Here is a 23,619-nt window from a genome sequence, read left to right as displayed (position 1 = left end):
TTGTTGTGTTCCCTCCATGGCAAGGACATCCTTCCTCAGATAAGGAGACCAAAACTGCACACAATGCTCCAGATGAGGTCTCACCAAGGCCCTGTATAACTGCAGTAAGACATCCCTGTTCCTGTACTCAAATCCTCCTGCAATGAAGACCAACATACCATTCGCCTTCCTAACTGCTCGCTTTCAGCGACTGGTGTACAAGGTCTCGTTGCACCTCCCCTTTTCCCAATCTATCACCATTCCGATAATAATCTGCCTTTCTGTTTTTACAACCAAAGTGGGTAACCTCACATTTATCCATGTTGCACTGCACCTGCCATGTTCTTGCCCACTCACCCAACTTGTCTAAATCACACTGGAGCCTCTCTGCATCCTCCTCACAGCTCACATTCCACCCCTGCTTTGTGTATGCAAGCAGACCTGAATACAGACACTCCACTGGTTTGTCAACCTGAATGAATAAAGGCTGTTATTCTCTCATTGAGAGCAGCCCCATCACTCCAAGGTCACGGTTCTGCAATTGCCTCATGAGCCCAGGGGCCTTATTTGACCGTCTTTTACGGGAGAGATTGAGATTTCCAATGCCCTGTGTGTGGAAAGCCTGGCTCCATGTTTAAGGTAAGGCCCCTCCCTCTTTATTCCAGATTTCCCCATCAGGAGGAAATAGTTTCTGACATTCCCTGTTGGGTTGCTGGCTGCCTTTAATAAAGAGAGGCTGGTGAAGAAAAGGTAGATAAGAAACAATTCTACACAAGAATCTTTTTATATAAAAATAGAAGTTTTATTGTAACAGGTTCCAAAAAGTTACATTCAGAAAAAAAAGCTGCCCAACAGCTATTTTAAAAAAATACACAGTATTAAACTCTCCCCCCCAGAGATGATCCTGGGACATGTAGCAAACTTACAGTGACGTTCATTTCCCATCTGCAATCCACCTGTGGGATGAAACAAGTTTTTTGTTATTAAGTGCAACAAAGCTTACTCAACATCCCACCTCAGGTCAGAGGCACATTAGACCAAAAAAAGGGAATTCTTGAATAGCAGCAGTTTGCATTTAGGTATATTGTGTACCCAGCATATCCTAAATGCTGGAAAATGTAGGTACAAGCACACCGTGTCTTGCCCAGTGCACTGCAGATACAATCCTGTGTCTCCAGAGACCTTCTGAGGGGTGTCGGCATCCAGCTGACAGATTTAAGGTAATTGGCTAAAGAACCAGAGGGGGGTAGGGAGGAAGGAGATGATATCACTCCAAACATACCTGGAAAAAAGGCAGGCTTTGTTTTTTTTTAAAAATGTAAAGGGGGCTGTCCCTCTGCCATTGCACGCTCCGGTTATAACTGGTCACCATCCGCGAGTCGACCTGCAAACACAAGGGAAGAGTCAGATTGCACCAGTCTCCACCAGCCCGGCCTCAAGTGTGGCAGTGCTAAATTCTCCTGGAAAGTGTAGAATATGAAATACGACCTTACCTATTAAAGCACGGCCCTTTACTTGGCCGTGATGGATCTGCCTGCCTGCTAGTCCTAGTGGCAAGGCTTCTAGCTGCTCGGCTGTGCTAGTCCTCAATAGCTAGCCTCCCACGAAGCAGGGGGGTAACCTTCCAGCCCTCATGCTAGCCTCCAGTAAAAACGCAGCACACTATTAAAAGTGAGAATAAGCTGGCCTTTTTTCTCCCCCTCCGATGGTGCACTCGTAGCCTCTTTCGGAAAGGGGACTACAGTCTAGACTCCGCTGCTGCTGCTGCTGCTGGTAATCTGTAGTAGTCCTGCCTGGTTCTCTATCAAATGCGGCCTTCCTCTCTCTCTCCGGGACCAAAAGCGGGGAGGGCTCAAAATCCCTTTACAAGCTCTCCCCTCGGTGATTTCACTCTGCAGCCAACTCCTCTGACTACACAAGCTGACTTCCGCTGCCTGTGTTTTTAATGCATCGCCAAAGAGTCCATTGCCTGACTGCTACAATATAAAAACTTTTTCCACGTTACGTTAAAAAATGTCGAAGCTACATTCACACCTTTTACTGTCCAAAAAATGTGTTTTTTTTAAAAATGTCAGAATCTCACGTCCTCAAAACCCTGCTTGAGATTTGGAATCGATAGTTTGCCTGGCCCTCAGCATCGATGTGAATGTAGCTTAACACACCTCAATTTAAAAAATATTTTCACAGTCCTTAAGGTCTATTGTTGCCTATTAAGACAGGATTCACTACTTGTACTGTAACTTCAAGGTACCACCAAATCTGTTTGTCCAGATGTCACAGGTGCTTTTATTCCCCCAAGTTTGAGGTGGGGGTATGGGCTGTCTGTCAGGGTAGGGCTCTGAAATCTCCCCTACACTATTTAGAAAGCTGGAAACATACCTAAAAAGGAGTGGGCCAAATAATTTGGAATATTGGGGGAGGGGGCAGGGACTACTATCCAACTCCCTCCAGTAGTAGGATTTTAGACAAGTTCACACGATGGGGGGGGGAACAATTGGGGGTCCCTATGGTGTTGACTAATACTGAAATACACTGGTTGCCAGACGACCTGTGAAGTTACAGTACACTACAAAAACATTCCTAGCAACATTCTGGGCTACCCCCCCCAACCGGGGTCGGTGAGCGGCAGAGAAGGGTCCGACTCGCTATGCTGCCAAGAACCCGCTCCCATTTCCAGCCCTGTGCAAGCAGGCTACCGGGAAGACTGACCGCAGGCTCATCCCAGTACCACTCCGGACAGTGTAGCGCCTCTACCACACTACACCCACTCCGTGTTGGCACCTCCAGGGGAGAATAGGCACCAGGGGAGCAAGCAGTTGAATGCTTTAAACAGGTTAGTGCAACAGACAGGCACTCACAGCTGACACGTTTCTCCCAACTGCCCTCATCTTCCTGCTCACCATTGCATAGACCCATCACTCCCCCACCATACGCTCATTTCCATAAGCTAGGCCAGCCTTTTGCCTGGGTTACATACTCTAGTCTCCTTTGTAGACTGCTAGTCCCCAAGACTAATACAACCCACAAAGTGTCTTTGGACCTGCAATGGCAATTTCATGAGTAGCCAAAAAGTGACAGGTGTTTTATTTTGTGGAGGGGGGGGGGGGGGGGAGCCAGACATGCATCATCCTGTGTTGCCAGCCCCTAGAAGGCTGAACACACCAGTGGCCATCCTCCTATCTACAAGTGGCAACTTACCAGGGATCAGCTGGTGCCCCATTAACGTCTTGTTTTTGGGAGAGGAGGGGTGATAAAGATGCTTTAGTACAACACAAACTCCAAGATAGGATGGCAATATTACAGCTGGCTTGCGCGCTCTGATTAACCTTAACACTACATTCTGAAACACGACAGACTATCTGCAGGACTATTAAATGGAAAGTTCTTTATTCTGAGTCATGATCACAACTAATACATTTATATATCACTTGAAAACTGGAGCAATAAAATCAAAAAAACATTCTAATAAAAACTCACTGGAATGTTCATTTTACACTTCCAGAGGGGGATGGGGAAGTCACCAACTATAAAATAACCTGTTCAACAGTTTATCAAAATATCAATTACAGTCCTTACGCAGATATCCATGCATGTGGGTTTAATTTTTCCTTTAAAGTCCATGAATTCAAACACTGACTTTTCTGACTAAAAAAAAAGACATTTTTCTTCCGGTAGCAGTTGTGCCCTGTGCTTGGCTGAGATTTGTATTGTAGTAACCTGCTGTCTCTCCCTGTCACAATCTCCTGGCTCATCCTCTCCTGCTAAGTACTGTATTCCTGTTGAACAACATGGGATAAAATTATTATATCGTGCACTGTCTCAAAACATGTTTTTTTAACATTGCAGAGGGCAAAGGGAAGACCTTCAGTGGCCAAACCCATTGCTAAAAAAGCTAGGCACCTTTAACCTCAAGAGCAGCATATCTAATCACAATTGTGGATGCACGTGTCAGTAGTGACACTGCCAGACCCCATCACTGCAATTACAGAGGGATACAGATATGGTTTATATAAACTAACTACTATACTATATAAAAGTGGCCAGAGCCACAGCAAACTCAGCAGTGGATATATGCACAACACTCCCTCCCCCTATGGCAAAACGCATCTCCCAGAGCTCACTAACATGAGATTACAGCTAACCCGGACTGCACTCAGTACATACCTGTCTTTTTAAAAAAAAGTTAGAATCTCCGACCAAAGGAACCACCACCACCACTTCCTCCTCCTCCAGAGCCGCCATAGTTACCTGCAAGACAAGGCAACAGTGGTTAAGTTAGCAGAAACCACGTGCGGTCCAGTTAATGCCGATGTTCACTCAGGGCTGCGTGCTACAAACTCACTTCCATAGGGGCCACTCGAGTTCCTTCCTCCATAGCCACCGCCTCCTCCTCCACCACCACCCTTCATCGGCCCGTAGTTAGAGGACTGCTGGTTCGGATAGTTTCCAAAGTCGTTGTAGTTGCCGCCACCTCCACCTCCAAAGTTGCCTGCGATTTGAAGGCAAGATTAGTTTGGGCATCACATGCTATCCAAGGCAACACTGCTCATTGGGGTGGGGGGGGGGGAACGACTACTTACCACCGCCAAATCCGCCGTTGTAGCCATCATAACCACTGCCTCCACCGCCGCCACCGTATCCGCCGCCACCTCCACCACCCTGGTTGCCGTAGGTAGGGCTGCCTCCGTATCCAGGGCCACCCCTGCTGCCGCTATAACCACTGCCCCCGCCGTAACCGCCACCTGCCGTTCAGAAAAGGAGTCAGTGTTTGCAGAAAGATGGTTTAAGATTTCCCAACCCCTTACAGCAGTTAGCAGAGAATTATTGATTTAGTTAGGTCTACATGTAACTTTAAAAACCCCATTCACACATTCACAATGTAATGCTTGGTTTAGTGTATGCTGCTATCTAGCCCAGATCCAAATGCATACCATCGCCAAATCCATTGTATCCATCGCCGCATCCTCCATAGCTGCCGCCCCCTCCACTACCTCTCGAGCCGCCTCCAAAGCCCCCTGCAATAAGGAAAGAAGTTATTGGGTGTACACTCCATTATGGGGCAAGTGAAGAATAAAACAGAACTACACTGGTATTTTACCAGCCCTGCTCCTCACCTCTGCTGCTGAAGTTTCCTCCTCCGCCACGGCCACCAAAGTTACCTCCGGAGTTACTAAAGTTGCCTCGGCCGAAGTTGCTGGAACTCCCTCGCCCTTAATTTAAAAACAGGACCCATTGTAAAATTACAACCTCAGAGGGAAAATCGGCAAGTTACAGGATTGCCAGCTCAAACACAGTGTACCTCTCTGGTTCATGCCAGAATTCTGCATCTCTTCACGGGACAGTGCCTTCCTCACTTCGCAGTTGTGCCCATTGACTGTGTGGTACTTTTGAACTGAGGGGGGGGGTTAAAAAAAAGTGTTAAAACTTTTTTTTAAAAAAGGCTGCATTTCTCTTGTTAACACTACACCAATGATCAAATGCCATCACTTACCAACAATCTTATCAACAGCATCATGGTCATCAAATGTAATGAAGGCAAACCCCCTCTTCTTTCCACTCTGTCGATCGGTCATCACTTCAGTGACCTCAATTTTACCAAATTTCTCAAAGTAGTCCCGGAGATGATGCTCCTCTGTATCTTCTTTAATGCCACCAACAAAGATTTTCTTCACAGTTAAGTGTGCCCCAGGTCTGGTGGAGTCCTAATGCAAGACAAACTTCACATCAGCTACTTCAGATCAAGTATGAACAGAAATATAGCTTAGCACTTGAACAGACATCTCCCTCAGGGAATTTGGATCCTAGCCTGCCAACTAGCAAACAGTTGCAAGGCTTAGGATACTCAGTTCAAAGCCTGCTACTGCCTTGCAACAGTTGGCAATATAATGGAGTGGGAAATGTTAACATAGTAAATGTTGGCAGATGCAAGTAGATCACAAAACAGGACTAACAATAGAACGATACCCACCTCTCTCGACACTGCACGTTTAGGCTCTACAACACGGCCATCTACTTTATGAGGCCTGGCAGACATTGCACTATCCACCTCCGAGACACAGGAATAGGTCACAAAGCCAAATCCCCTTGAGCGTTTTGTATTTGGATCTCTCATCACCTGAAAAATAAAAGGATTTTTAACAAAAAAGGGATGGGAGCCAGGAACCTGAATATACAAAACTGCAAAAATATGCAACTGGGCTCTAACAAAGAACTCACCACACAGTCGGTCAGCCTGCCCCATTGCTCAAAGTGGTTCCGAAGACTGTCGTCTGTCGTTTCAAAGCTCAGGCCGCCAATGAAGAGTTTGCGCAGCTGCTCAGGCTCCTGTGAATCCTCCAATAGAAAAGAAAGGAGGGAGAGTTAGCACAGATACAACAAACTCACATTTATGATTGTGCATAGCCTCTTAAATGGGTGCAGCTAAAATCAGCTTATTTTCATGTAAGCAGATTGCACCTGATGCAATTCTGAACAGCAAAGTGATCTCCCCATGGCCGTGTCTCTGGGGCTTTGCTGATTTGTAATGGAAACTACCTGCTGAAATGGCACACTGTAATTACACCCTGCCAGCAATGGTGGTGCTGCAGCACTTCCACAACAAGGAGTAACACACAAAATTCTAGAAATTCCAAAGACTGGAAAGAATAGATTACAATATACTACAGGCATTATAACTACCCCATACAAGTTATAAATAAAGGAAATTCACTAAATGTTTACTTCTATACAATTAGGTTAGAAGTTAGTCCATAATATAGTACCCAGTACAATAAACTCCATTAGATCTGTCCACTCAGGTTATTTATCCTTCTGCCACTGGAAACTTTCTCCATATCTACCAAACCCCTCAGTTTTGAGCGCCTCAAATCTCCCCCAACCTTCTCTGAAGAATCCCAGCTTCAAGTTGCCATGCATAAGTGAAACCCCTCACCCCTTCTCAACTAGTCTTGCCACTTTCAAGGACTTGTGTACGTGAACCTGTTCTCTCTCCTCCCCCCCCCCAAAAGTGTCTCCATTCCTGTATCCCTGTTTAAAACAGCCATTTAATTTGTATGGCCTTGCCTCATTCTTCCTACAAAGAATGGATCACTTTGCACTTCTCCACATTAAATTTCATCTGCCATTGCGTCTGCCCGTGTCCTCTTGAAGCCTTATCCCGTGGCTTTCAATAAAAACTTTAACCTTACCTGCAGAGATCAGATTTGGGGGCAGGGATCAACAAAGAAAATACCGAAGCTACTTTAGGCAGTGATTTTCCATTGTGTAAATCCACTGCAGCAATTTTAATAAATGCTCCCAGGACAAAAAGGCAAAGGTCACCCGGGAGGAGTGGACAGAGCAGGGTACAAACCCCTTGCTCCACCCCTCTTTGGGGGGGGGGGGGGGGGAAGAAGAGAGCCGGGCAGACAGAGCAGGGCATAAACCCTCTGGTCTACCCCTCCTTTGGGGGGCAGGAGGGGGGAGAGCAGGGTATAAACCCCTTGATCCACTCCTCCTGGGTAAAGTGGGCACAGAGCAGGGTATAAACTCCTTGATCCACCCCTCCCAGATAGAGCGGACAGAGTGGGGTACAAGCCCCTTGATCCACCTCTCCTGAACTGGGGGGGGGGGGGAGACACACGCGGCGGCCGGGCGGACAGAGCGGGATATAAACCCCTTGATCCACCTCTCCTGGGTACAAACTCCTTGATCCACCCCCTCTTTTTTTTTTTGGGGGGGGGGGGGTTGGTGGACCGAGCGGGGTATAAACCCCTTGATCCCCACCTCATTTGGGTGGACCGAACGGGGTACAAACCCCTCCTGGGCGGTGAAGGAGGGGCCGCCATTTGGAGTGCGGCCGCCGACGCGCGCCCCCCCCCCCGCGAAGTAAACAAAAAAAAGCTCCCCCCCCCTCCCTCCACCACAAACCGACCGATCCCAGGTCCCCCGCTTCTCTACTACACCACCCCCCCCCCCCCCTCAAACAAAAAAAAAATCGAGGTCGCTCTAAACCACCCACCAACCTCAGGGGAAGGGGGAGGGAAACAGGCCGCGGGAAAGGAGAAAGAGGGGCCGCCATTTTGAGAACGACCGCTCGACGCCCTCGACCGGGAGAAAAAAAACCCCCGCACTCGAACCACCGACCCGATCCATCCCATCCCAACCCCCCCTTCGGTAAAACTAATCCCCCCGAGGCCGCTCACCCCGTTTAAATTTTCCCCCACCCCTTTTCCTAATTTAATTTTAAAAATGGCCTCGAGAGAGAGAGAGAGGAAGGAGCGTCCGCCATTTTGAGAGCGGCCCGCCCTCCATGAGGGAGAAAGAAACGTTGAAAAAAAAAATCGCAATAAAACAAACCCCACACGCCCCCGAGCCTACAACCCGAGGCCGCCCTCCGACTCCTGAAGGAGTTTTTATAAATTATTTTTATTTTTTTTAAATTTAAAAGACCGTGTGTGAGGAGGAGGAAAAAGGCGCGGCCGCCATTTTGAGTCGACCCAAGGAGACAAAAGCACGGCCGACCTTCACCGTCTCTCTCCCCCCTCCGTGAGCCTACAGACCGAGGCCGCTTCTCCCCACTCGGAGGAAGATAATGGGGGGGGGGGGGGGGGGGGAAATATTAAAAACCCGAGAGGACAAAAAAAAAAATAGGCCGCGAGCCTTTTCGGACCGTGCGAGGGAGCGGCCGCCATTTTGAGCGCCACACGACAATAAAAAAAAGACACCGCTAAATCTCGCATTTTTCCCCCCCCTCACACCGGCCGCCGCCGACTACAAATCCAATCCGCGGCCCCATCCCCGTCTTATAAAGAGGTTTGTAGCCGCCGAGGACCGGGTGGGAAGGGATTTAAAAGAAAGATAAGAGCGCGGGCGGCTCCGCGTAATGGCGGCGGGTTGAATTCTTTGCTGCGTCACGTCTGCCGGCGGCTTTCCTCCTTTATGAAAAAAATATATTTCCCCCACCCCCTCCCGCCGTTTATAAGTTAGCGTTAATGCGACCGTGTCGTCCTCACCTCCATGTCTCGGTCGTACGAGGGCGCCGTTTTTGTTTTTTTTTCGGTCACGTCGTCCAAGAGAAAAGTCCGGGAGGAGCGGGGGGGAAAAAATGGAGCGAGCGGGCGGGCGGGACGGACGAAAAAAAAAAGAATCGAAGACGACGAAGAGAGAGGGAGCAAGAGACTGGCGGCTGGCGTCGCCGGCGCTTAAAAAGAAGAGGGGGCGAGGGGGGGCGTGGCTCCCGCCCCGCCCGGGGCGGGCCGGCGATTGGTCGGCGCCGCCGATTCAAACGTCGCGCCGCGCCCCTCCCGCCCCACGATTGGGTCGAGCGCCAGCCCACCCCCCGTGTCAATCAAACCCCACGTGGGGTGGGGTGGTTGGAAAAAAAAACCGCCTTCGCCCCTGCCTGATGAGCGCATGCGCGCTTGCCCGTCGGCACGTGATCAACCGACTTTTTTTTTAAAAATCCATCTTTCTCCACAGACCCCTAAAAAACAAACAAACCGCGCACCCGATTAAAAAATAAATGAGCGTGTCGGTTATGTTTCGGAGGATGAAATCGACCGCTGGGGCGTCGTGTTTATTTTAAAAAATATATATTTCTCTCTCCCCCTCCCCCCGCTGGTCCGGCGCATGCGCAGTGCGCTCGGCGTTTTGGCGGGTTACGCAGAGCGAAGAAGGAGGACAGCGGGCGGAAAATAAAAAATCGGCCGGCGCCGCCACCAGTCTCTTCTCTCCTTTTTTTTTTATATAATCCCTCCCTTTCTCTTCCCCCCCCCTCCTCCTCCCCTTTCCTTTCCTTCATTCCCTCCCTCCCTCCTTCTATCGAGGCAGGTAAAACTCTCTCCGTCGAGGCAGCCGACATTTCGGTGCGTAATATATTGAGGGGGAAAAAAAAGAGAGAGCGAGGGGTTGGGGGGGGGAGAATCTCTCTCTTTCTTTTTCTCTTCATGTTTAATTGACTGTTTTTATTGTGTGTGTGTGTGTGTGAGAGAGAAAGAGAACGAGTTGAGGAGGGGGAGGGAGGGAGGGAGGGAGAGCGAGCCACCATTTTGATTGACAGCGCCGCCGCTTTGATTGACAGCTCCCTCCCGCCCCGCCCCTCGCTTTCGATTGACAGCCCGTCCCGTCCAATCGGCCTCGCCGAGGGCGGACGGCGCCGGCCAATGGCGGTGGCTGAGGGCGGGACTTCCGGTGCAAGTTGGCTCTCTCTCTCTCTCTGTGTGTTGATTCAGTGTTGCAGGTTCTGGGGCTTCCCAGTGTTTCTGGAAGGTTCTGCAGGACGCGGGGAGTGAGAGAGAGAGAGAGAGAGAGAGAGAGTGTGTGTGTGCATCGTTTTATTTATGTTAAATTAAAAGCAGTGCATTGCACGCAGTCTTTTGCGGAAACCCATTGTCTTTCGTTTAGCAATAAAGTGCAGGGGGGGGAAAAAACTACTTTCCTTTAGGAACTAACTAATGGGATCCGTACTTTCATGAAGCCCAGAACTTTTCTTCAACAATAAACTGCATTGCAATGTTTTGTGAATCCCTTAACTTGATTTTAGCAGTACACTGCATTGCAATGTTTTATAAACCCCTTAACTTCATTCAGCAGTAAAATTGCATTGCAATGTTTTATGAACAACTTTCCTTTAGATACTAACTAATTGCATCCCATTGTTTCATGAACCCCAGAACTTTTCTTCAACAATAAATTGCATTGCAATGTTTTGTGAAACCCTTACTTGCCTTTAGCAGTAAAATGCATTGCAACGTTTTATAAACCCCTTAACTTCATTCAGCAGTAAAATTGCATTGCAATATTTCATAAACAACTTTCCTTTAGATACTAACTAATTGCATCCCATTGTTTCATGAGCCCCAGAGCTTTTACAATTGCATTGCAACGTTTTGTAAACAACTTTCCTTGGGGAACTAACTGCATCCCACTGTTTCATGAACCCCAGAACTTTTACAATAAATTGCATTGCAACGTTTTGTATACCCCTTAACTTCATTCAGCAGTAAAATTGCATTGCAATATTTTATAAACAACTTTCCTTTAGGAACTAACTAATTGCATCCCACTGTTTCATGAACCCCATAACTTTTCCTTAACAATAAATGTTTTGTAAAACCCTAAACTTCATTTACCAATAAATTGCAATTTTCTGTAAAACCCTTCACTTTCCTTTAGAAACAAATTGCGTCCATCGATTTATAAGCCCTTTAACTTTTCTTTAGCAATAAATTGCACTGCAATGTTTTGTAAACCCCTGGACTTTCATTTTCAACGGAAATAAACAGCCTGCAGCATTTAATTCTCTTTATATTTTGTTCAAAAAGGGAAGTAATTACTCCGCGTGGTTGCACAGGGAAATGCTTTCAAAATGTGTGTGCAAGATTTGTATTTTGTGGGGGGGTGAAGTTTTAAAATAAGTTATTTTAGTTTTTGATGTCACAAAAGGGATTATTGGAACCAAGACTCAATCTTCGCACTGGTAGTTCATTAATGGAGCAACAAATGCTGTCCGTGCTTTCAAACTTCAGATAATTCAAAGAAGCGCAGGGGAGTTCTCCCCCGGCCAGCGTTTATCCCTCAAACACCTACAACGGACTATCTGGTCATTTATCTCACTGCTGTTTGTGGGTCCTCGCGGTGCGCCATTTGGCTGCTGCGTTTCCGAGATCTCCAATTCTGGCCTCTTGCGCGTCCCCCGATTCCCATCGCTCGCACCCTTTGGCGGCCGTGCCTTCAGCTACCTAGGAATTCCCTCACTAACACACACACACACACACACTCTCTCTCTCCATCTTTAAGACTCTCCTTAAAACCCACCGCTTTGACCAAACTTTTGATCGCCTATCCTTACGTGGCTCGGTGTCAGTTTTCTGTGATTTACGCTCCTGTGATGGGCCTTGGGGATGTTTTACTACGTTAAAGGTGCTGTTGTATTACACAACAATGACAACACACTTCAAAAGTACTTAATTGGCTGTAAAGCGCTCGGGGACATCCTGAGGCCACGAAAGGTGCTGTAAAAATGCAAGATCTATCTATCCTTTTATAAATCTGAATGCCTGATTAGCGATTAGCGGTGGAAACAGAATCAGTGGCAGTAGCGCTTAAAGAGGGAAGCGGTCTGGGGATAGTTTGGAGCGAGAGAGAGAGAGCTGGCATTTATTTAGGAGACTCGATTGAAGGGCACTGCTCTCTTGAGAGCTGGTGAAAGTGGGCCTACTCCTGTGCTGTGACGTTCTTGTGATTCTGGTGAGATTGAGTAATTTGCAGCCAAATTTAAATATCTAATCTGGGACTTGAATGCCATAAAACAGCAGGGGAGGGGTGCAGAAAATACTGTATCATTGTTTCCAAAATACATTTTTTTCAACTTAAGTCAGTTTAATTTTTTTTGGTGGGGGTGGGTGATTGAACAATTTGACTCGTCCGCTTTTTCTGTATGGGGCAAAAGGAACGATATTGCAAATTGAAAGGTTTTTTTTTAACTGCACTGTACCGAGCTCGCTATCTTTGTACCGTTCTCTCGTTTTGGTTGAGTTTTGCGGGCAAGTTTTGGGCTATCAATCACCCTTGTACGTGGGATCATAGAATTTAACAGGGCCGGAGCAGGTAATTCGGAGAGCAGGGGGGTGGGGTACAGAGCGGAGAGCGCGTTGGGGGTGAGGGGGACACAGAGTGGAGAGCAGGGGGGTGGGGTGCCCTCTCTTTCTCTGAAAGAGCTCTCCCCTCAGTCCCATTCCCCTTACGGCCCAACGCCCCTGTGTGCTGTGTCCGATGGGCTCTCCCCTCAAGTAACGTTCCTTTGATTTGCATTTCCCCCAGTTTGGGACACAGCGGAGGAGAGGGGGGGTGCCCTCTCTCTGAAAGAGCTCTCCCCTCAGTCCCATTCCTTTGTGTGCTGTGTCCGATGGGCTCGCCCCTCAAGTCACGTTCCTCTGATTTGCTTTTCCCCCAGTTTGTCCCCTTGGTCCCATCGTCGTGTTTCAACCTGAAACAGTGACTCTGATAACCTTTCATATTGCACCTAGTGCCCCTACACTCCTCTCTAAGAACCCCGTCGTTCACTTCAATTCCAAGTTGCACGTCCCACTTTCCTCATTACACAGTCTGTCTGTCCCGTGGGCACCCTCTTTTTCTTTCTCTGCCCCCCCTGTCCAGAGCTTGGTGACCCAGAACAGATAATAGCTCCGGGGGAGAGCTGGTGATATTACAGCTTCTGCACGCTGGTTCCTGGCTTAACCTGCACTGATTTCAGTCAATGCTCTACACACTTTTTAAAAAAAAAAATCCATTAAGTGCACATAGAATCATACAGTACAGAAGGAGGCCATTCAGCCCACTGTGCCTGTGTCGGCTCTTTGAAAAAGCTGTCCAATTAGTCCCACTCCCCCCTGCTCTTTCCCCCCAGAGCCCTGCAAATTTTTCCCCTTCAACTATTTATCCAATTCCCTTTTGAAAGTTATTATTGAATCTGCTCCCACCGCCCTTTCAGGCAGAGCGTTCCAGATCATAACAACTCCCTGCATTTAAAAAAAATAGTTTCCTCATCTCCCCCTCTCTGGTTCTTTTCCCAATTATCTTAAATCTGTGTCCTCTGGTTACCGACCCTCCTGCCACTGGAAACAGTTTCTCCTTATTTACTCTTATCAAAACCCCTTGTAATTTTGAACACCTCTATTAAATCTCGCCGGCAAATTAAGTCCGGCGACGTTGCGATTTTAAAATTCTCATCCCAGTGTCTAAACCCACTCCGTGGCCTCGCCTCACCACCTCCTCTCCCTGTCTCTGTAACCTCCTCCAGCCCCGACAACCCTCCGAGATCTCTGCGCCCCTCCAATTCTGGCCTCTTGCGCACCCCCCCCCCCCCCCCCGATTTCCATCGCTCCCGCCATTGGCGGCCGTGCCTTCAGCTGCCCGGGCCCTAAGCTCTGGAATTCCCTCCCTAAACCTCTCCGCCTCTCTCTCTCCTCCTTTAAGACGCTCCATAAAACCCACCTCTTTGACCAAGGTTTCGGTCACCTGTCCTAATATCTCATGTGGCTCGGGGTCAAATTTTGTCTGATTTTTACGCTCCTGTGAAGGTCCTTGGGAACGTCTCACTATGTTAAAGGCGCTGTATAAATACAAGTTGATAGAGTACGATCCCAGCTTCTCTAGTCTCTCCACTACACTCACAAATAGACAGGAGTAAGCTATTTGGAGATCATCACACTAGTACTCTTAAATTGTCCAGCCTTATCCTCTGTCTGTTTAATTCCCCCTCGTGGCTGTTTTGACTCCGCGACCTAGCCTGGTTTAGTTTGCTACGAATGCTTCTTGTCGCCTGTTGATCTCAGCTTGCACTGTTTGGGGTTAGTACATTTATTGACGTCCCTACAGATTTGTTGCAGGGCTGGTGCGGTTTCACCAGGTGATCGCACCGTCTGGGTATTTTTACGTGAAATTCTTCACCTCGTTTGTCGACCTTATACCGCAGTGGATGGCAGCGTGTTAATCAGTTACTACCTGCTGAGGTGTTGTGCAATAGCATGTCGAGCAATGTACACAGACATCCCTGGCATCAAGAATTGTTCGGCCCTGGCTTTTGGGGAAACGAAGAGGAGGCGGGAGAGCAGCGGGTCCGTAGATATCTGTCCCACAAACCCCGCTTTGTCCCAGGGCCACTTTGGGCTGAGGGAAAGAAGCCTCTCCCATTTATCCAGCGTCTTTCACCACCTCGGGACGTCCCAAAGCGCATCAGAGCCAATGAAGTACTTTCTGAAGTGCGGTCACTGTTGTAATGTAGGAAACTCGGCAGCCAATTTGCGCACAGCAAGATCCCACAAACAGCAATGTGATAAATGACCAGATAATCTCTTTTTTAGTGATGTTGGTTGAGGGATAAGTATTGGCCCCCGGAAATGGGGGAAAACTTACCCTGCTCTTCTTCAAAATGGTGTCCGAGGGATCTTTTACGCCCGAAAGACGGCCCCTCCGACGGCGCACGCTCCCTCGGCGCCGCCCCTCCGACGGTGCAGCGCTCCCTCGGCGCCGGGGGTACCAGCCTGGATTATGGGGCTTGAGTTTCCGGAGTTAGGGGGCTTGGACTCCACAACCTCCTGGCCCAGAGGCGAGATGATGTGCTGTCAAGCGAGCGTGTCGACCTCCGCCAACTCTGCGTTCCTCGTGCGAACTCCCTTCGCCCCACCTTTGGCGGCCGTGCCTTCAGCCGTCCAAGCCCCAAGCTCTGGAATTTACTCTGGTACTTCTTCCCCGCCCCCGAGCCCTGTCTGAACGCTGTGCCGTCAAGAGGCACGGAGAGCATCTGATTCGGCTACAGTGCCTTCGGAGGGGGAGGGAGGGGGATGATCGAGCAGAGTTATTTTTATTTTAAAAGAAGCAATGCTAGCTTAACGCCGTGTACGGAATTGCTTGGGGTGTCGAGGGGGACGGAAGGCACTGACCGCCCCCGGAGCGAGATTCTGCAGAATCTAGGAATTGTGCCGAGGGGCGCTCTCTTGTGCCTGATATCCCTAAACCTCTCCGCCTCTCTCGCCTCCTTTTTAAGACGCTCCTTAAAACCTGTTCTGTGTGGCTCGGAGTCATGTCGTGTCTGATTACCTCTCCTGTGAAGCGCCTTGGGACGTCTTACTACGTTAAGGGTTCTGAATAAATGCAAGTTTTTGTTGTTGATCTCAACCGTGCCATTTAGGTCAGAGTGTAGACAGTGACAGATGAGTCGCTTGAAAAACACAGGTAGACCTGGGGGGAGGGAGGGAGGGAGAGAAGACCTGATAAAAGAATCTCATTTACACCTCCTCCTCGCACAGAACTGCTCACCTCATTAACCGTGATGTGGAGATGCCGGTGATGGACTGGGGTTGACAATTGTAAACAATTTTACAACACCAAGTTATAGTCCAGCAATTTTATTTGAAATTCACAAGCTTTCGGAGGCTTCCTCCTCCCTCAGGTGAATGTTCCTGAAGAAGGAGGAAGCCTCCGAAAGCTTGTGGATTTTAAAATAAAATTGTTGGACTATAACTTGGTGTTGTAAAATTGTTTACACCTCATTAACACTTGCAATTTCGGAAGTGATTCCTAGGCCTCAGATTACCAAATAGTTAAATGTAAGGAATCTTACAACACCAGGTTATAGTCCAACAATTTTATTTTAAAATCACAAGCTTTCGGAGATTATCTCCTTCGTCAGGTCATACCAAATAGTTAGTAAGAGATAAATGCTTTTTTTAAAAAAAAAATTATTCATGTTCCCGCAAACGAAAGCAGAAAATGCTGGAAATACTCGGCAGGTCAGGCAGCACCTGTGGAGAGAGACACAGAGTTAACGTTCCTCGGTTTATTGCAGTGTTTTGCTTTTATTTCATGGTCCTAGAGTCCGTTCCAGCCATCCTCAGCGTTTTTTAAAAATTTCTGCTTAGTTTTTTTCATGGAAACGTCATCCCTCCCTGTTAAGTGTCCTGCTGCATGTGTTCTCCGTATGTCGCACGCTTGGGAGGAACAGGCGACTTTGGAGAACAGCTGCTTGCATTTTTTACAGCGCCTTTTAACGTAGTAAAACGTCCCAAGGCGCTTCACGTGAGCGTCACTAAACAAGAATTGACAGAGCCACACGGGATGTTAGGACTGGTGACCAGAAGCTTGGTCAAAGGTTATAATGAGCGTCTTAAAGGAGGAGAGAGAGAGAGAGGCGGAGAGGTTTAGGGAGGGAATTCCAGAGCTTAGGGCCCGGGCAGCTGAAGGCACGGCCGCCAATGGTGGGAGCGATGGAAATCGGGGGGACGCGCAAGAGGGCAGAATTGGAGGAGCGCAGAGATCTCGGAGGGCCGTAATTAGAGATAGGGATGGGGGGATTTGAAAACAAGAATGGGAATTTTAAAATCGAGGCGTTGCCAGACTAGGGGCCGATGTAGGTCAGCGAGCACAGGGGGGGGTGATGGGTGACCTACGGTTTTGACTTCATTGGCTGTAAAGCGCTTTGGGAAGTCCTGAGGTCTTGAAAGGCGCTGGATAGATGCAAGTTCTTTCTTTTGCTCCGAAGGGAACAACCCCAGCTTCTCCAGTCTCTCCACGTAACTGAAGCCCCTCACCCCCCTGGTACCGTTCTGGTAAATCTCTGCGCTGGAGAAAGCGCAAAAAAAATTACAAGGCTGGATACCAGAATGAGAGGTTATGACTATCAGGAAAGGCTGAACAGGCTGGGGCTCTTTTCTCTAGAAAAGAGAAGGCTGAGGGGTGACCTGATGGAGGCCTTTAAAGTTATGAAGAGGTTTCGATAGGGTAGACGTAGTGAAGATGTTTCCACTTGCAGGGAGAGACCAGAACTTGGGGCCATAAATATAAGACAGTCACTAATAAATCCAATCGGGAATTCAGGAGAAAGTTCTTTACCCAGAGAGCGGTGAGAATGTGGAACTCGCTCCCACACGGAGTGGTCGAGGGGAATAGCGGAGATGGATTTAAGGGGAAGCCGGATAAACACATGAGGGGGAAAGGAATAGAAGGATATGGTGATAGGGTGAGAGGAGGCTCGTGTGGAGCATAAACACCAGCTGTGGGCCGAATGGCCTGTTTCTGTGTTGTAAATTCTATTGTAACGAAAGATCAGCGTGCAACGCACAATCAGATAATGCACGCCTGTCGAGCTTTTGCCAGGCGTACAAAGCCCTGGGCGGTGATTCGAAGGTCTTATGTTTTCTTTTTTCCCTCTCTCTCTCTCTCTCTCTCTCGCAGGATTCTCCTGAACCAGGCTTCCATCAGACGGACAGAATGGGAAAGAAGGCGAAAAGAAAATCCGATGACATCTCGTCGGACGAGGAGGAGGAGTACGTGGTGGAGAGGGTGCTGGACAGGCGTGTGGTGAGAGGACGGGTGGAATTCCTGCTCAAGTGGAAAGGTTTCTCCGAGTAAGTCCCGCTCCCGAGAGAATGGGAAGAGCTAGTGCCAGAAAACCTTGACTGTTGGTCAGGTATCAACCCCACCATCACCCCCCATATCCATCCATCCCACCGTCTTCCCCGCCCCCCCCCCCCCCCCCCCGCCATATCCCTCCATCCCACCGTCTTCCCCGCCCCTCCATATCCCTCCATCCCACTGTCTTTCCCCACCACCACCCCCCCCCCCCCCATATCGCTCCATCCCACTGTCTCCCCCCGCTCCCCCATATCCCTCCATCCCACCTTCTTCCCCTCCCCCCCCCATATCCCACCGTCTTCCCCGCCCGCCCCCCCCCATATCCCACCGTCTTCCCCGCCCCTCCATATCCCTCCATCCCACTGTCTTTCTCTTCCCCCCCCCCCCCCCCCCTCATATCGCTCCATCCCACTGTCTCCCCCTGCTCCCCCATATCCCTCCATCCCACCTTCTTCCCCTCCCTCCCCCCCCCCCCATATCGCTCCATCCCACCGTCTTTCCCCCCCATATCGCTCCATCCCACCGTCTTCCCCCCCCATATCCCTCCATCCCACCGTCTTCCCCTGCCCCCATATCCCTCCATCCCACCGTCTTCCCCGCCCCCTCCATATCCCTCCATCCCACTGTCTTTCCCCACCCCATATCCCTCCATCCCACTGTCTTCCCCCCCATATCCCTCCATCCCACTGTCTTCCCCCCCATATCCCTCCATCCCACTGTCTTCCCCCCCATATCCCTCCATCCCACTGTCTTCCCCCCCATATCCTTCCATCCCACTGTCTTCTCCCCCCCCCCCCCATATCCCTCCATCCCACCGTCTCACCCCCCCATATCCCTCCATCCCACCGTCTTCCCCCCCCCATATCCCTCCATCCCACTGTCTTCCCCCCCCCCCCATATCCCACCGTCTTCCCCGCCCCCTCCATATCCCTCCATCCCACCGTCTTCCCCGCCCCCTCCATATCCCTCCATCCCACCGTCTTCCCCGCCCCCTCCATATCCCTCCATCCCACTGTCTTTCCCCCCCCCCCCCATATCCCTACATCCCACTGTCTCCCACCATCTTCCCCCCCATATCCCTCCATCCCACTGTCTTCCCCCCCATATCCTTCCATCCCACTGTCTTCCCCCCCACCCATATCCCTCCATCCCACCGTCTCACCCCCCATATCCCTCCATCCCACCGTCTTCCCCCCCATATCCCTCCATCCCACTGTCTTCCCCCCCATATCCCTCCATCCCACCGTCTCACCCCCCCATATCCCTCCATCCCACCGTCTTCCCCCCCCATATCCCTCCATCCCACTGTCTTCCCCCCCCCCCCCCCATATCCCTCCATCCCACCGTCTTCCCCGCCCCCTCCATATCCCTCCATCCCACCGTCTTCCCCGCCCCCTCCATATCCCTCCATCCCACTGTCTTTCCCCCCCCCCCATATCCCTCCATCCCACTGTCTCCCACCATCTTCCCCCCCATATCCCTCCATCCCACTGTCTTCCCCCCCCATATCCTTCCATCCCACTGTCTTCCCCCCCACCCATATCCCTCCATCCCACCGTCTCACCCCCCATATCCCTCCATCCCACCGTCTTCCCCCCCATATCCCTCCATCCCACTGTCTTCCCCCCCATATCCCTCCATCCCACCGTCTCACCCCCCATATCCCTCCATCCCACCGTCTTCCCCCCCCCCCCATATCCCTCCATCCCACTGTCTTCCCCCCCCCCCCCCCATATCCCTCCATCCCACCGTCTTCCCCGCCCCCTCCATCGCCCTCCATCCCACTGTCTTCCCCACCCCCTCCATATCCCTCCATCCCACCGTCTCACCCCCCATATCCCTCCATCCCACTGTCTTCCCCCCCCCCCCCCCCATATCCCTCCATCCCACCGTCTTCCCCGCCCCCTCCATAGCCCTCCATCCCACCGTCTTCCCCACCCCCTCCATATCCCTCCATCCCACCGTCTTCCCCCGCTCCCCCATATCCCTCCATCCCACTGTCTTCCCCCTCCCCCATATCGCCCCATCCCACTGTCTCTCCCCCATATCCCTCCATCCCACCGTCCCCGTCCCCCCCAATATCCCACCGTCTGCCCCCCCACCCCCCATATCCCTCCATCCCACCGTCTTCCTTTCCCCCGCCCCCCCCACCCTCCATCCCACCGTCTTTCCCCCCCCCCCCCCCCCCATATCTCTCAGAAGAAAGACTTGCATTTATAAGGCGCCTTTCGTGACCTCGGAACATCCCAAAGTATTTCACAGACAATTAAGTTCTTTTTGAAGTGCACTTTTAAAAAGTCCGCCTCCCGGGTGGACGTAAAAGATCCCACGGCCACTATTTCGAAGAAGAACAGCGGGGCGGGGGGGGGGGGGGGGTCCTCCCCGGTGTCCTGGGGCCCGATATTTATCCCTCGACCAACATCACTGAAACCAGATTTTCCGGTCGTCGTCACCTTGCCGTTTGTGGGAGCTTGCTGTGCGCAAATTGTTGGCCGCGTTTCCCTGCGTTACAACAGAGACCACACTTCTCGAACGTCCTTAATTGGCTGCAGACTGCGTCGGGGCCGTCCTGGGGTTGTGAACGGGGCTACACAAATGCAAATTCCTCAGAATCTCTCATCCTAATCCGCTGCGGTCAGCTGTCATTGTACAGACTGAGAATTCAAACCGGGGGACCCTCTGGGCTTTTTGTTTTATTTCCTTCGCCCTTTTACAGACGGCCCGAGGTTAATCCCACCCTCCCCTCGTGTGCTTTAAAAAAACAAATCAATCGGGCTTCTTATGTTTTTTTTTTGTCCCGTCCGACAGGGATGACAACACGTGGGAGCCGGAAAAGAACCTGGACTGCCCGGACCTGATCGGGGAATTCCTCAAGACCTACAACAAGGACAAGGAGAACGGCGCGGGCTCGAAGGACAAGGCGGAGAGCGTGAAGCGGAAATCGTCTATCGTCAACGGCAACGAGGAGCCCAAGGCCAAGAGGAAGAAGGAGGTTGGTGGGGGCACCGATCCCCGTCTGGGCATCAACTACCGGGGGGGGCGGTTTCCGCGTCGTCGGATCTGAGGCGGGGCGGGGGCGTGTTTAGTTCCCTGGTCACTTGTCTGCCTGACCCACTTTTCCCCCCCCCCCCCTCCACTCCAGTGCCTTGGGATTTCACAGGATCATACAGCATAGGAGCCCTTTGAAAGAGCTATCCAATTAGTTCCACTCTTTTTTTTCTCCCCCCCCCTCACTGCTCTTTCCCCCGTAGCACCTGCAAATGTTTTTCCTTTTGAAGTATTTATCCAATTCCCCCTTTTCGAAAGTCACCATTGAATCTGCCTTTCCGGCATCACGCTCCAGATCATAACAACTCGCTGCCTTTTTAAAAAAAAAAAAATTGAAAAACTTCCATGGCCTCCTCCCTATCTCTGCAACCTCCTCCAGCCCCTACGACCCTCCGAGATCTCTGCGCTCCTCCGATTCTGGCCTCTTGCGCATCCCCCCCCCGATTTCCATCGCTCCCACCATCGGCGGCCGTGCCTTCAGCTGCCCGGGCCCCGAGCTCTGGAATTCCCTCCCTGAACCTCTCCGCCTCTCTCTCTCTCCTCCTTTTAAGACGCTCCTTAAAACCCACCTCTTTGACCGAGCTTTTGATCACCGGTCCCTGATACCTCCTTATCTGTCTGATTTACGCTCCTGTGAAGCGCCTTGGGGACGTTTTAAAGGTCCTGTGTCAGTGGGAGTTGTAGCTGTACGTGAGACTAAATTTTTGGGGTCTCTTCGTTGTCCAGGTGTGGGGTGGTCAGGGAGAGGGGGACAATGACGGTCCCCACCCTCCCCTTTCCTATTTCAGTTATTCATGGTTGCTTCCCCCTTCAGGAGGAAGACAGTGTCCGAGGGTTTGAGCGAGATCTGGAACCGGAGAAGATTATCGGAGCCACTGATTCCTGCGGGGAGTTGATGTTCTTGATGAAGTGGTGAGTTATTCAAAAGATGGGCCTTTTTTCAAAAAATATATTTAAGAACCAAGACCATAATATCTCAACATGACCGGTCCGTTGGCATGGAGCGACCGCACTTCACACTGTGTCTGTCAACCCCGTATCTCCCCAGGGCCCTCGCCGGCCTCTCCCCGGGTCGTCGCCCCACCCTGCCGTTTCCCCATAGCCCCTCGGTCCCAGCTGGCGGGAGTTTGAAGTCCCGGGGAGGAGGGTGGGGGCTGGAAGTGGCAGGGTAGCTGCAGCAGATTTGATTGAGTCGAAGCCGTTGCGATGAGAGTCAAGTCATTTAATCCATTTTAAGCCGTGCCTTGTAATGGATGCCTGTGAACACCATTGAAAAGCAGAGAAGTTGTGTTGAACTTGTATAGAACCTTGGTTAGACCACACTTGGAGCACTGTGCACAGTTCCGGTCTCCGTTTACCTTGGTTAGACCACACTTGGAGCACTGTGCACAGTTCTGGTCTCCGTTTACCTTGGTTAGACCACACTTGGAGCACTGTGCACAGTTCTGGTCTCCGTTTACCTGGGTTAGACCACACTTGGAGCACTGTGCACAGTTCTGGTCTCCGTTTACCTTGGTTAGACCACACTTGGAGCACTGTGCACAGTTCTGGTCTCCGTATACCTTGGTTAGACCCCACTTGGAGCACTGTGCACAGTTCTGGTCTCCGTTTACCTTGGTTAGACCACACTTGGAGCACTGTGCACAGTTCTGGTCTCCATATACCTGGGTTAGACCCCACTTGGAGCACTGTGCACAGTTCTGATCTCCGTTTACCTTGGTTAGACCACACTTGGAGCACTGTGCACAGTTCTGGTCTCCGTATACCTTGGTTAGACCACACTTGGAGCACTGTGCACAGTTCTGGTCTCCATATACCTTGGTTAGACCCCACTTGGAGCACTGTGCACAGTTCTGGTCTCTGTTTACCTTGGTTAGACCACACTTGGAGCACTGTGCACAGTTCTGGTCTCCGTTTACCTGGGTTAGACCACACTTGGAGCACTGTGCACAGTTCTGGTCTCCGTTTACCTTGGTTAGACCACACTTGGAGCACTGTGCACAGTTCTGGTCTCCGTTTACCTTGGTTAGACCACACTTGGAGCACTGTGCACAGTTCTGGTCTCCGTTTACCTTGGTTAGACCACACTTGGAGCACTGTGCACAGTTCTGGTCTCCATATACCTTGGTTAGACCACACTTGGAGCACTGTGCACAGTTCTGGTCTCCATATTACAAAAAGGATATAGAGGCACTGGAGAAGGTGCAATAAAAGATTTACTAGGATGATACCAGAATTGAGAGGTTGTACTCATTAGGAAAGGCTGAACAGGCTGGGGCTCTTTTCTCTGGACTGAGGGGTGACCTGATAAGGTCTTTAAAAATTATGAAGGGGTTCGATAGGATAGACATAGGGAAGATGTTTCCACTTGTGGGGGGAGACCAGAACTAGAGGCCATAAACATAAGATAGTCACTAATAAATCCAATCGGGAATTCAGGAGAAACTTCTTCACCCAGAGAGCGGTGAGAATGTGGAACTCACTCCCACACGGAGTGGTCGAGGGGAATCGTGGAGATGGATTTAAGGGGAAGCTGGATAAACACATGAGGGAGAAAGGAATAGAAGGATATGGTGATAGGGTGAGATGGAGCAGGGAGGGAGGAGGCTCGTGTGGAGCATAAACGCCAGCACGGACCAGTTGGGGCCGAATGGCCTGTTTCTGTGCTGTCAATCTACGTTACACTTCCCAAAAATGTTA

General features: G+C 50.5%; 2 protein-coding genes across 5 annotated transcripts; one reads left to right on the top strand and one right to left on the bottom strand.

Moving 5' to 3' along the window:
* Positions 1 to 759: 759 nt before the first annotated feature.
* Positions 760 to 9,142, bottom strand: LOC137307028 (heterogeneous nuclear ribonucleoprotein A3 homolog 2-like). Of its 3 annotated transcripts, XR_010958995.1 has the most exons (12): positions 8,973 to 9,142; positions 6,196 to 6,312; positions 5,948 to 6,094; positions 5,471 to 5,681; positions 5,279 to 5,371; positions 5,094 to 5,189; positions 4,911 to 4,994; positions 4,560 to 4,721; positions 4,322 to 4,468; positions 4,144 to 4,227; positions 1,262 to 1,363; positions 760 to 935 (listed from the first exon to the last, which is right to left on the bottom strand). XR_010958995.1 is itself a non-coding variant. In XM_067976372.1 (11 exons), the coding sequence occupies exons 1-10, from the start codon at positions 8,976 to 8,978 to the stop codon at positions 4,163 to 4,165; spliced, it is 1,128 nt and encodes a 375-aa protein (XP_067832473.1). In that variant the 5' UTR covers positions 8,979 to 9,142; the 3' UTR covers positions 3,345 to 3,755; positions 4,144 to 4,162. The 3 variants fall into 3 exon arrangements, 2 of the variants coding, with proteins under 2 accessions (XP_067832473.1, XP_067832474.1); XM_067976372.1 differs by lacking the exons at positions 760 to 935; positions 1,262 to 1,363 and adding an exon at positions 3,345 to 3,755; XM_067976373.1 differs by lacking the exons at positions 760 to 935; positions 1,262 to 1,363 and adding an exon at positions 3,345 to 3,755 and having other exon boundaries at positions 6,196 to 6,303.
* Positions 9,143 to 9,607: 465 nt separating this feature from the next.
* Positions 9,608 to 21,869, top strand: LOC137307029 (chromobox protein homolog 5-like). Of its 2 annotated transcripts, none has more exons than XM_067976375.1 (4): positions 9,608 to 9,789; positions 17,692 to 17,864; positions 20,680 to 20,863; positions 21,734 to 21,869. In XM_067976375.1, the coding sequence occupies exons 2-4, from the start codon at positions 17,728 to 17,730 to the stop codon at positions 21,833 to 21,835; spliced, it is 423 nt and encodes a 140-aa protein (XP_067832476.1). In that variant the 5' UTR covers positions 9,608 to 9,789; positions 17,692 to 17,727; the 3' UTR covers positions 21,836 to 21,869. The 2 variants fall into 2 exon arrangements, with proteins under 2 accessions (XP_067832476.1, XP_067832475.1); XM_067976374.1 differs by having other exon boundaries at positions 9,608 to 9,824.
* Positions 21,870 to 23,619: the final 1,750 nt, after the last annotated feature.

This window comes from Heptranchias perlo, chromosome X (assembly GCF_035084215.1).
Source record: "Heptranchias perlo isolate sHepPer1 chromosome X, sHepPer1.hap1, whole genome shotgun sequence".
Lineage (NCBI taxonomy): Eukaryota > Metazoa > Chordata > Chondrichthyes > Hexanchiformes > Hexanchidae > Heptranchias > Heptranchias perlo.
This window is presented reverse-complemented; position numbering and strand designations above follow the sequence as displayed.

Excerpts from the sequence above, each read along its gene's own strand:
- LOC137307028 (XM_067976372.1), bottom strand. Across the intron at positions 5,190-5,278 it reads TTCTGGCATGAACCAGAGAG|GGCGAGGGAGTTCCAGCAAC; the intron begins GTACACTGTGTT and ends TTTTAAATTAAG. Across the intron at positions 4,722-4,910 it reads ATACAATGGATTTGGCGATG|GTGGCGGTTACGGCGGGGGC; the intron begins GTATGCATTTGG and ends TCTGAACGGCAG.
- LOC137307029 (XM_067976375.1), top strand. The coding sequence starts at position 17,728 with ATGGGAAAGAAGGCGAAAAGAAAATCCGATGACATCTCGTCGGACGAG. Across the intron at positions 17,865-20,679 it reads AAGTGGAAAGGTTTCTCCGA|GGATGACAACACGTGGGAGC; the intron begins GTAAGTCCCGCT and ends CCCGTCCGACAG. Across the intron at positions 20,864-21,733 it reads AGGCCAAGAGGAAGAAGGAG|GAGGAAGACAGTGTCCGAGG; the intron begins GTTGGTGGGGGC and ends TTCCCCCTTCAG.